Source organism: Trachypithecus francoisi, unplaced genomic scaffold (genome assembly GCF_009764315.1).
Source record: "Trachypithecus francoisi isolate TF-2019V2 unplaced genomic scaffold, Tfra_2.0 Lachesis_group7, whole genome shotgun sequence".
Taxonomy (NCBI): domain Eukaryota; kingdom Metazoa; phylum Chordata; class Mammalia; order Primates; family Cercopithecidae; genus Trachypithecus; species Trachypithecus francoisi.
Genome location: NW_022681472.1, coordinates 52,195,269 through 52,207,009, shown reverse-complemented (window position 1 = coordinate 52,207,009; position 11,741 = coordinate 52,195,269). Strand labels below are relative to the sequence as shown.

The 11,741-nt window shown below is 42.3% G+C and overlaps 1 protein-coding gene across 1 annotated transcript in view; it reads right to left on the bottom strand.

The window, feature by feature from the left end:
* Positions 1-4,011: 4,011 nt before the first annotated feature.
* PTDSS1 (phosphatidylserine synthase 1) overlaps positions 4,012-11,741 on the bottom strand; it is a 104,332-nt gene continuing 96,602 nt past the window's right edge. Inside the window, exon 11 of the mRNA XM_033203211.1 lies at positions 4,012-4,059. Coding sequence (XP_033059102.1) covers positions 4,027-4,059 — 33 coding nt within the window. The 3' untranslated portion in view covers positions 4,012-4,026. The remainder of the gene's footprint in view (positions 4,060-11,741) is intronic.

Sequence of the window (11,741 nt, the reverse complement as noted above, 5' to 3'; positions counted from 1 at the left end):
AGAAATGAAAAAGCAGAGTCTAAGATGACCTTCACTAGGAGTGGTAGAAGGGTGAATGAGGAAAGTCAGTAGCTCAGAAGAGAAGCATTTGAAGAAGGAAGACAATGAGTTCAGTAATTCAAGATTCGATCTTTTCTTTCCTGAACTCTTCCTGTGGTATCCCTGTTGGGTCCCCCTCTCCAGGATTTGTTCTCCAGTCCACCCTTTGCACTGGGTTTCTAAAAGGCAGTCTCTACTGGATCATTCTCTGCATCCAGCCTCACAGTAGTTGCCACCACCTTGAGGTGAAAGGCCAAGGTCCAGAGCATGGCATACAAGCTCTTGGAGCTCTGCCTTACCTGAATCTTAGCCTCATATCCTGCCATTCTCCTTCTTGGGCTTAACGTTCCTGCCGTCCTGAAATAGTTGCATTGAAAAAGAAAGCCAGTTTCATGTGTCAATACTTCTGTACTTGTTAACCTCACCCTGAAAATTTATTCCTACATTTCCTAGTTGAACTTCTCACCTTCCTGTATCAGATGGCTAAAAATCCAGCAAAGCATTCCCTGATGGTCCTCTCCACTCTCCAAAGGAAGGTTTGTTCCAGGAATGCAAGTCTGATTCAATATATGAAAATTACTTGATATAATCTTCCATACTAATGGCTAAAGGAGAAAAATCACGTAATCTTATCAACTGATACAGAAAAAGCATTTAAAAAAATTTAACATGTATTCATGATAAAAACTCTTGGCAAAAAATGAACTAGAGGGTAACTTCCTCAACTTGATAAAGAGTGTCTACCAAAAGGCTCTAGCTAATATTATTTTTAATGGTGAAGGACTGAATGCTTTCTCCATAAGATCTAGAACAAGACAATGATGTCTGCTCTCACCACTCTTATTCAACATAGTACAAGTAGTTCTGGCCAATTTCAAAAGGCACAAAAAGAAAAAAAAAAAAAAGCATGCAGATGAGAAAGGAAGAAATAAAACTGTCTCTATTTGCAGACGAAATGATTGTCTAGGTAGAAAATTCCATGAAATCTATAAAACAACAACCTCCTAGAACTAATAAGTGAGTTCCTCAAGGTTGCAAAATGTGATACAAACATACAAAAGCCAATTTCATTTTGGCATCCATAACAGATGGAAGTTATAGTACTTGACACAGGAATTTGGAATCTTAGAAAATGGACCTTAGACCACCATGAGAGGGATCTTCTAGTTCTCCCTCACCCCATCAGTCTGTCTTGAGAAGTCTAGCTATGCTGGAATACTACCAGCTAGGAAGATAGTATTTGGTGTCCATAACAGATAGACACCAAAATAAAAAATAAATGCCATTTACAGTTGCTAAAAAAAAAAAAAAAAAATACAAGTATAAATCTAACAAAACATGTACAGGACTTCAACTGTACGTTTTGTAGTGGAAAACTACAAAACATTGATGACATAAACCAAAGAAGATCTAAATAAATGGAAAGACATTGTGTGTTTGTGGATTAGAAGATTCAATACAATAAAGAAGTCAATTCTTTGCAAATTAACATGGAAGTTTAATGCAATTCCTATCAGAATCCCAGCAAGATTTTTGTAGATATAGACACGATTATTTTAAACTTTATATGAAAATGCAAAGGAACCAGAATAGCTAAAATAACTTTGTAAAAGAATAATAAAGTGGGAGGAATCAATCTACCTGATTTCAAGGTTTCTTATAGAGCTGTGGTATTTACAGCGTGACAGACACATAGATCGATGAAACAAATAGAGGGCCTAGAAACAGACCCACAAAATATGCCCAACCAAAAGGTACAGAAGCAATTCAGTGGAGGAAAATAGCCTTTTCAATGAAGCTCAACTTAAATCGCATATATTTAAAGAATTAACTCAAAAATAGATCACAAGCTTAAATGTAAAACTATAAAACTTGTAGAAAACAAAACCCAGGAGAAAATCATGGGGATCTGGGGCTAGGCAAAAAGTTCTTAGATTTGCCATCAAAAGTCTGACCCATAAAAGAAAATAATAATGATTGGATTTCATCAAAATTTAAAACTTTTGCTGTGTAAAATGCCCCATTATGAGAGTGAAAAGACAAACTTCAGAGAGCAAGAAAACATTTACAAGCCACATATCTGAAAAGGATTAGTAGCTAGATACATAAAGATCTCTCAAAACCCAACACTAAAAAATAAAACAAAACCAATACAATCAGAAAATGTGAAAAAGACATGAAGAAGCACCTTACTGAAGAGGATATATGGATGGCAAATATGCATTTGAAAATATGTTCAACATCATTAGTCATTAGGAAATGTGAATTAAAATCACAATGAAATGTCACTATGCAACAGAATGGCTAAAATAAGAAATAGTGACAACACCAAATGCTGGTGTGGATGTGTATAAACTGTATCTCTCCTATGACTGTATCTCTTCTTTACCTCTCCTATATTTTTGTGTAAACATGTTTCCATTTCTCTGGATAAATACTCCTAGGTATTTATCACACAAGTGTTCATAGCTGTTTTCCTGGTAGTCGCCCAAAAACTGTAAACAACCCAGATGTCCTTCAACAGATGATAGCTAAACGCACTATGGTACATCCATTGATAAAAAATATCAGCAATAAAAATTAATGAACTTCTGATGTGCACAACAAATTGGATGAAGCTTCAGGAAATTGTGCAGAGTGAAAAAAGCCAATTCCAAAATGTTACATACTTGATTACAGCATTTATAGAACATTCTTGAAATGACAAAATTATAGACATGGAGGATGGAGGAGGGGTTGCCAGGGGTTGAGATGGGTGTTGGAAGGAGGAGATGCAGTTGATAAGGTGGTGTGGCTATAAAAGGATAATAGCAGGGCTATTTGTGGTGATGATATTATTCTGTATCTTGTCAATATCCTGGTCTGACATCATACTATAGTTTTTCAAGATGTTACCATTGGTTGAAAATGGGTAAAGGGTACACTAGATTTATCTGTATTGTTTCTTATTACTACATGCACATCTGCAGTGATCTCAAAATTAAAAGTTGAATTTAAAAAATAAAGCACAAACCACACTCATGCATTATCTCATAGTCAAAGGCCCAGGCCCAGCATAACTGGGTCCTCTACTTAGGTCCCAGCTGTCTGAGACCAAGGTGCCTGCCAGGGCTGCCGTGTCATCTGAGGTTTGGGGTCCTCTTTCGTGCTTAATCAGGCTGTTGATGGAATTCAGTTCCTTGTGGCTGTAGGACTGAATTCCCCTTTTCTCACTGTCGACCACAGACCATTCCAGAGACCAACAGCTGCTTCTTGCCACGTGGCTCTTCAATATCCCTTCTCATGCTTTGAGTCTCACTTTCTAGGAGGGACCAGGCCCATTTATGAAGTTGCCTGATTAGGTAAGTCCCACTGGGATAATCTCCCTTTTGATTGACAAGTCAATAGATTAGTAACCTAACCATGAGCACTGATACTCCATCATATTCACAGGTTCAGGAATTATGTGAGGTGTGTACACCAGATGGTGAGAATTCTCGGGACTGCCTTAGAATTCTGCCTCCCACAGACCATCTTAGCCCCAGCATTCTCTGTGGGATAGGCAGAAGTCTTTGATGGGACTACACCACAGTGCAATTCTTCTCTCTGCCCATTCCTATTGTTACCGAACAATCAATGGGCTCACTTCCCAATGCACATAAAAGCCAATACCATGCACTGGATATTGAGAAAAGAAAGGCTTTATTTCTAGCCAATTATCAAGGAAACAGGAGGAAATGCTCCAATCTGTCTTCCTGAGCTGGGGACTAGGTCAGGCTTTATAGACATATGGTGATGAGCCATGGTCTGATTGAGTCTTTCAATGAAGTGCTGCCGGGGAGGCATGATCTGACTAGATCTTGCCATGAGGTGACACCAGAGCTCCATCTGATTGGATTCCATATCCTGCCATTCAGGGTCTGCGTCTTCATTCAGTCCCTGCTCCCCAGTTTGAGACTTTAGGTTCCACCCATGGTTGAGTCCTTGGTTCATCCGGGCATACTCAGGTTAGGTGATCTTCAATCTGGAGGATCCTGGCAACTGAAAAACAACTCACAACTTTGTTACATAAAAATTGAACCAGAGTGGTCTGGTGCAGTTACATTATTTTCTTTGTTCCCTACTGTTGTTGATCCCTAGAGCAATTGCCCATAAACTTTCTGCACTTAAATCTTGGCCTGTGAGTCTGTTTCCCGAGGAACTGGGAGTGGTATTGTTGTACCAACCACTGAGCTAGAGGGCATGGAAGACTGACCGGTAATATTTTATTTATTTATTTTTTGGGGGACAGAGTTTTGTTCTTGTTGCCCAGGCTGGAGTGCAGTGGCACCATTTCAGCTTGCTTCAACCTCTGCCTCCCCGGTTCAAGCGATTCTCCTCTCTCAGCCTCCCGAGTAGCTGGGATTACAGGCATCCACTGCCACGCCCTGATAATTTTTTGTATTTTTAGTAGAGATTGGGTTTCACCATGTTGGCCAGGCTGGTCTCAAACTCCTGACCTCAGGTGATCCACCCACCTCGGCCTCCCAAAGTTCTGGGATTACAGGCGTGAGCTACTGCGCTGGGCCCTGACCAGTAACATTTAAAAATCTGGGCACAAGTTATACTTGGGACCCTACTTAAAAATAATTTGATAGAGCTGTTGGGGGTAATCCCTAGGGCATCAAGTCAGGAGTACTACATGGATATCACTGGCAACCAGGTCACTCAATGATCTTCCTCCAGATTCTGTTTCCTGTAAAACTTGATCCTTCTTTATCATCACCATCACTGCCATTGTCATCACCATGACATCATAATTACCTTACACTGAAAGCTCAGTGTGTTCCAAAGAGTGTGCAAAACATCTTATCTACCATCTGATGAGTCATTACAGCAGAGTAGTTAAGGGTACCAGGAGTTAGACTACGTCGTGTTGAATACCAGCTTCTCCATTTAATAGCAACATGGCTTCAGTTGGGTAAACTTTCTGAGCCTCAGCTTCCTCATCTATAAAATAGGGATGGTATTTGTTTGATAAAATAACCCTTCATGTATAACTCTTAATACAGTGCTTGGTACAGAGCAAGCATTCCATAAATGTTAGCAATTTTGTAGTCTCATTTAATGCTTATGACAGCCCTGCAAGAGGATTTATAGCTAAGTAAGCTGAGGTTCAGAGAGGGTAAGCAACTTCCCAGAATCTAACAAACAACTAAAGAGTGCCAGGGGTAAGATTTCAACCAAGTTCCTTCTGAGCACGAAGTGTTAGCCCTTAACCGTTATTCTGTCTTGTTTCACAATCGTGGGGATCCACAGGGGTGACAACAATGCCTTAAGCAGAACGCAGAAAGAAAAACTGAAAACATACACACAGAGTTAGAAAATCTCTGAAAAGGAAATGCTCGTGAGAGGGATTCCTACTGTTTTACCTGCAGGGTGTCAGGCTTCTGAGCCCAAACCCATGTGCTGGTTTGTGGCTTCCTAAGTGGGGTAGTGGAAGTCAAAGTCTTTCTTCTTAAAAAAGATAAGCTGGGCAATAGCCCCTCAGGAAAATGTGATTACAGGTCCATGATCCTCCATCCAGAAGTTCTGAAATTCAGACAGCTCTGGAAACCAAAAGTTTTTTCATAATTGGTTTGGTGGCAAAACCTGACTTGGCCTGAATCAATGCAAGCTCATCACCGTCTTGTTGCCTTTCTTGGGATGAATTGTCATACGTTGCTGCAGAAATGCTCACGGGATGATTTGCTGAGAGGCTGGCCCAGACTCCACTGAGCTGTCGACTATGTTACCTTTCTAAACTCTGAAAAATTCTGAGTTCTAGAACACATCTGGCCCTCCAGATATTTCAGATGAGGGCTTGAGGATCTTTTTCTATTCTTTTTTTTTTTTTTTTTTTTTTTTGAGACAGGGTCTCACTCTGTCATCCAGACTGGAGTAATGAGCCATGCAGTGACGATCACAGCTCCCTGAAGCTCAAACTCCTGGTCTCAAGTGATCCTCCCACCTCAGCCTCCTAAGTAGCTAGATCTACAGGACACCATGTCCAGTTAATTCTTTTCTTTTTTTGTGGAAACAAGTTCTCACTATGTTGCCCAGGCTGGTCTGGAACTTCTTGACCTCAAGGGATCCTTCTGCCTTTGCCTCCGAAAGTGCTGGGATTACAGGCATGAGACACCACACCTGGCCTTTTATTATTATTTTTGACCATTTTTACCAAGCACCAGAGCCAAGTGTACAAACCCATCAGATTTTATTCAAGAGTGACCTTCATTTAAATAACCTTTATCTGAGAGTTTTTCAGAAGCTCCCTTGTTCACTGAGAAGGAAGAATAGTAAGCTCCCGGCCATCCATATCTGTCCAGCTCTAACTGAAGGTGGGCTCAGGGGTTCTTGGTGGCCACTGCCTGGTCCATTGCCTGGAATTGTGGTTTTCTTGACACTGTGTTGTAGAACATTCCTGCCTTGTGCTCATGCCCCAGAATGCTGAGCCATGTGTCTCTGTGATACAGTAGCATGTAGGTCTAAGAGGGTTGCGGTGAGAATAGGAGAGGACGTTGGGCCTGTGGCTAAAAGAGCAGAAGAGAGACAGGAATGATGCTCTTCCAGTTCCTCTCCTGAAACCTCTGAAAACAGCAATATTTTTGCTCACAGTATTTTAAATTCATAAATTCCACATCGTCTTCTCTTCCTTCTTCACATTTAAGTGAAATAAAATACTCAATGAGATATAGGCCTCGTCATATTTAAAATTACAAGTTCAGAGTTGCAAAGGAACAGTACCTCTGAATAATTGACGTGTCTCTCAATATTTCTGCTGAGTCTATTCTAGCATTGAAAACTCTATTTAGCTACTTTGATGTGGAGCCAAATAGGTGAGCATCATTTTACCACCGTTTGTTTAACTGTAGCTTGGCAAATGTCAAGTTCGAGCCTGGATATTTGGACTGTGGTGGGCAAAACGAGGTTGGCAGCCTCCCGATGGGTTTTCTGTCTGGCTGACAGCACCTTACCGACCTTCACTCAGCTCATAGAGAAGGTCGATGCCTGACTCTTAGAGAAACATCGGATGAATAAGGCTTCTGGCTGCTTTCTTCTCTTTGAGATAAATATCAGAGTTCAGCTGGTGCAGAAGATCCTCATCACAACTCCAGCTCCAGAGCTTACCCTAAGAGCAAACTTAGTGAACACTTGGAGCATCTAAAGTGAAAACAGGTCTGGCATGGTGACACATGCCTGTAACCCCAGAGCTTTGGGAGGTCAAGGCAGGTGGATCATTTGAGCCTGGGAGTATGAGAGCAGCCTGGGTGACGTGGCAAGACCCCGTCTCTACAAAAAAAAAAAAAATTACAAAAATTAGTCAGGCATGGTGGTGTGTGCCTGTAGTCCCAGACACTTGGGAGGCTGAGGCGGGAGGATCGCCTGAGCCCGGGAGGCGAGGGTTGCATTGAGCTGAGACTGTGCCACTGTACTCCAGCCTGGGTGACAAAGGAAGACCCTGTCTCAAAAAATAAAATAAATAAATAAAGTAAAGTGAAAACAAGTAAAAATATTTCTATATTTGGCCCTTTCCAAATTATTCTCATCCATTGCTTCTCATCAGTTATAATCTTTGGCCAAGTACACAGTTGGGCGATCCCGCTTCTGATACATTGGTGGGAAGCAGAGGGAAAGGAAACAACATCAGTCTCTTTTGAATTTAATTCAATTTTACAAACAAATTGAGTACCTCTTTGGCTTGATGCTAGGGATACAGGGACTAGGAATTACAGTCAAGTCAAAGGAAGAGACTGCTCACTCTCAAAACTAAGAAGTAGCAAGTAGCACAAGATGTTACAAGAACACATGGGAGAGACACTCAACTTAGCCTTGTTAGAGTGAGGATCAGGGAAGGCTTCCTGGAGGAGATGACAGCCTATACTTAATCCTGAAGACTGAATAGGAGCTTTTCAGGCAAAGAGAACGAGAAGAGGATGAAGATAGTGTATGCAGAGAACAGCTTATGCAAAGTTAGGAGGAAAATGCATGGTTTGAATGATACAGCATGTAATTTATTTTTAAATACTTCAGCATCAACTGAGAGATGTGTGCTCTTTTCAATCAACACCCTAGGAGAGATCCACTAACATGTGAAGTACTCTGATCAGGGATACATACTCCAGAGTGTTTCATTAGCTTTGAAAGGCTCTAATTGGAAGTCCACACTCTAGAGGTAGCTTCTGCAAGAGCTTCAGCAATCTTTGTCTTCCTTCAGCACCAGAGCATTTATTCATTTGTATAATGGGTTTAGAACTAGTTTTTCGTTAATGAAATGAGTTGTTCACAAGATATATGGATGACTAAGAATACGGTAAGGGCCCTCCATGCTTGTGTGCACAGAGTGTAAGAATTTTTCAAGCTCAACAGCTTACACCTTTCATAATGTCCCACCAAGCCTAAGACTCCATCTGGTCTTATGCCACACACACATAACAGATGATTCTATGCTGTCTGGCCTGAATCTGACTAGTAGCCCACATGAATTCTGCCACTAGAATATTTTCTCATCATGCAAGATGTGTGTCATATAGAGAACAAACATCTCATCAAGCTTAGAAAAATACTTATGTGTATTATAGTGCCTGCTTATTAGTAAGTGTTTATATATATAGCAGAATTTGGTCTGGGTCTTGCTTTCAGTGCAACCTACCCTTGGATGGGTAGCCATAGTAGAGGGGATCTGTAATTCTCATCTTGTTTGAACTAAGGCAGGCCATAGATACCTTTCAAAAAGAACCTAAGAATTATGAGAGCTAAATTGGCTGCAGTCTGTTTTCCACAGCAGGTCTCCTTGGTTTGTTTTTAACAGTGCTAGCCATCCTTTCCCGCCACTCCAGGGAGGAAGTTATCCAAGGTGGGTCAATTCAACTGGGCAGCAGGAAGGAGCAGAATCCCATGGAAAGGTGCCCAAGTTCTACCAGGGAGATAATACCAGTCCTGACAAATCTGCTGGGTAATGCAAGGACAAAAATAAGAAGACTGCTTGGTGACTGGGAGAGCTGAGAGAAAGATGGAAAGGGGTGTGAGGCCCTGGTTAGGATGAGCGGGTCAGGACTGAGGCTGTGACTAGCAGGTGACTGCCACAGCACACCTTCGTCATGATGCCAGAACACAGCATGCTAGCTTCAAGGAGCCACTCCCAGCTGGACACCAGCCAGCTACCCACGGCCAAGCTTATTACCTATTGCTCCTCCAGCACATCCCAAAATCTGCTCTGCCTCCCGTGTTTACCGTTCAGCTAATGGCATCACCCTCCACATGGGAATCACCCTGGGCACCTCCAATGTCATCTCCCCAATTTTAATCAATCACCAAGTCTAAAAACTTCTGTCAACAAAATATCTCTTGACTCCATTATAACTGGCCCACAATCAACTGCCTTGGTTCTGGCCCTATCATCTCTCCTGTGGGCGATTGCCACAGCCCACACTACAAGATCCTCCTTGCTGGTCTTCATACCTCTATCCCATGTCTCAGCTGCCTGTCTGGGTCTCCCACTCTTCCCTGGATTCAGGGTTGCTCTGGTATTCTAGTAGTGCCTCCACCCCTTGGTTTTTTGTTTTTTGCTTAAGCTGTTTTAGTTTTTAGTCCCTTGTGACCAGAGAATATTTAATTTAATTTAATATAACACAGTACAAATCTTTAATATGATATTATTTCACTGCTAACACAGAATTTCTGGCTTATGGTAAAAGTACAGATTAAAACCCTGTAGAGACTCCACCATTGTTCCCAGTACATCAAATTCTAGAGCATAGATTGTTAGAACTGTTTTGATTGCAATGGAGTTAGAAACGTAATTAGGACTAGCTTGAGTGAAAAGGGGAAGTTGGTTGGTTCACTTAACTGAATTATAGGAAACACAACAGTTGTGCCTCAGGGACTGGAATCAAAGACTCAAATATCACTGGAATTCTTCCTCCGTGTGTTGTCAATGTTGTCTTCTCCATGCACCTGGATCATAACCTGTAGCAACTTGGGCCTCACAAATGCTAAGTTGCACCCATCTTTTTAAATTCCAATATGAAAAATCCCAGGAAGGGCCTCCTGTTGGTCTGGTTGGTATAATGGACCACTAGTCTAAGGAATATGCCTTGGATGGGGTCACCATGACTGCCTCTATATGCCCCTGGACAGGGGCCAGATCATGATACATCATTAATATTGATGACAATGGAGCACTTGGATAATCCACCCAAGTTCTGGCCATGAAAACATAGCCAAATAATTTTCTCCCTGGTCAGCTAATCCCTAGCAATATGACATAGAAGTTAAGCCCTTAGGCTCTGGATTTAGAGGTGTGTGGGTTCAAATCCCAGCTCTCCCAACTATTAGTTGTGTGACCTTGGACAGTGTGCATAGCCCCAGTGAGCCTCAGTTTCCTGATCTGTAAAATGGGGAAGGAAGTATAATGATATTGTGTGAAAATTTAAGGAGGCAGGGCATTGAGAGCACTTAGAACACAGCCTGGCTCTTGGTGTGCGCTTGTCAGCTCTTCCTGCTCCCAGCAGTCTTGGCATGAGTGGGCAGCCTTCAGAAGGCAGCAGGGCCTCAGGCTACTGCCTGCTGCCAGCAGAATGAGATCAGGGTTAATCAGAGGAACAGACTGACCTGATTCCCAGCACTCCAGTGAAGTGACCCATCTGACACCTTGGAGAAGACAGTGCCAGGAAGAGGAGTTGCTTGGCACACGACACTCTCCATAAGGAAAGGCTGAGGGGTCTTTTCAGAGTACCTTTGTCTCCCTGCCAGAGAAGAACAACATCTGGGAGGAAGTATTTCTTCAGCTTCACGGTTATAATGCCGCCAGCCTTGCGGGTCATAGCCTGGAATCATCTCGTTATTAAATAATAATTAAGAGGCCCCTGTAAAGGGAATCTGGGTCTAATTACCTGACTCATTAAGCTACCCCGTTGAAACTGGGAGGTTGTTTTGCTCCTGTGGCCCCACTTTAAAGCAATTTTCACATTTCTGGAAGCTGCAAGTGGAGTATCACTTTTGTGGGGGGCTCAAACTCAAGGTCCTGTGTTTAAGTACACACGTCACTCAAGAAGGCTCCCACCAAGCAGTCAACTCAAAGGGTGAGTCCTCCCCTTTCCCATACTGCAAGATCTAAATTGGTCTTGGAACGGAGAACACAAGGAAGGGCCGAGGGACCAGCTGGGCAAGGAATCAGCTCATTAGTAGCCTCTATGGAGGTGTTGAAATTGAGCAAGTTAAAAGCATATTAGTTTAAATGAGACTTTTCACAAATGAGGGGAAGTGTTTAGGTAGGAAGCAAATGTAATCATTTTGTGACGGGGCGTAATTTGATAATTAATGGGGAAGTTGTCAGTATAATCTTGAGGGAGCCTCAGGAAATGAAGAAATGTGTCTTTATTAAGGGAAACTCAGGAGAAAAAGTTATTGGAATGCAAGCAATTCACCAGCAAGGTGCTGGTAGCAAGTTCTTACTAGATGTGTGTGTCGGGATCGTCTTTCTGCCACATCTGTATGTTTTGTGTTGATTCACCAGGCCCACTACCTCTCCTAATGGGAATGTAGAGAATAGAGAACACTGAAGGTGGTTGTGAAGCAAACCCAGGCTTCTTTCTTCTTTGCAGATGGGCTGGCCAGCGTCTGCTATGCTCAGCAGGAAGCAGGGAGAGACAAGTCTAACTGGCTCCCTGGGGGCCAGCCAGATTTTGACGCCCTAAAACCTG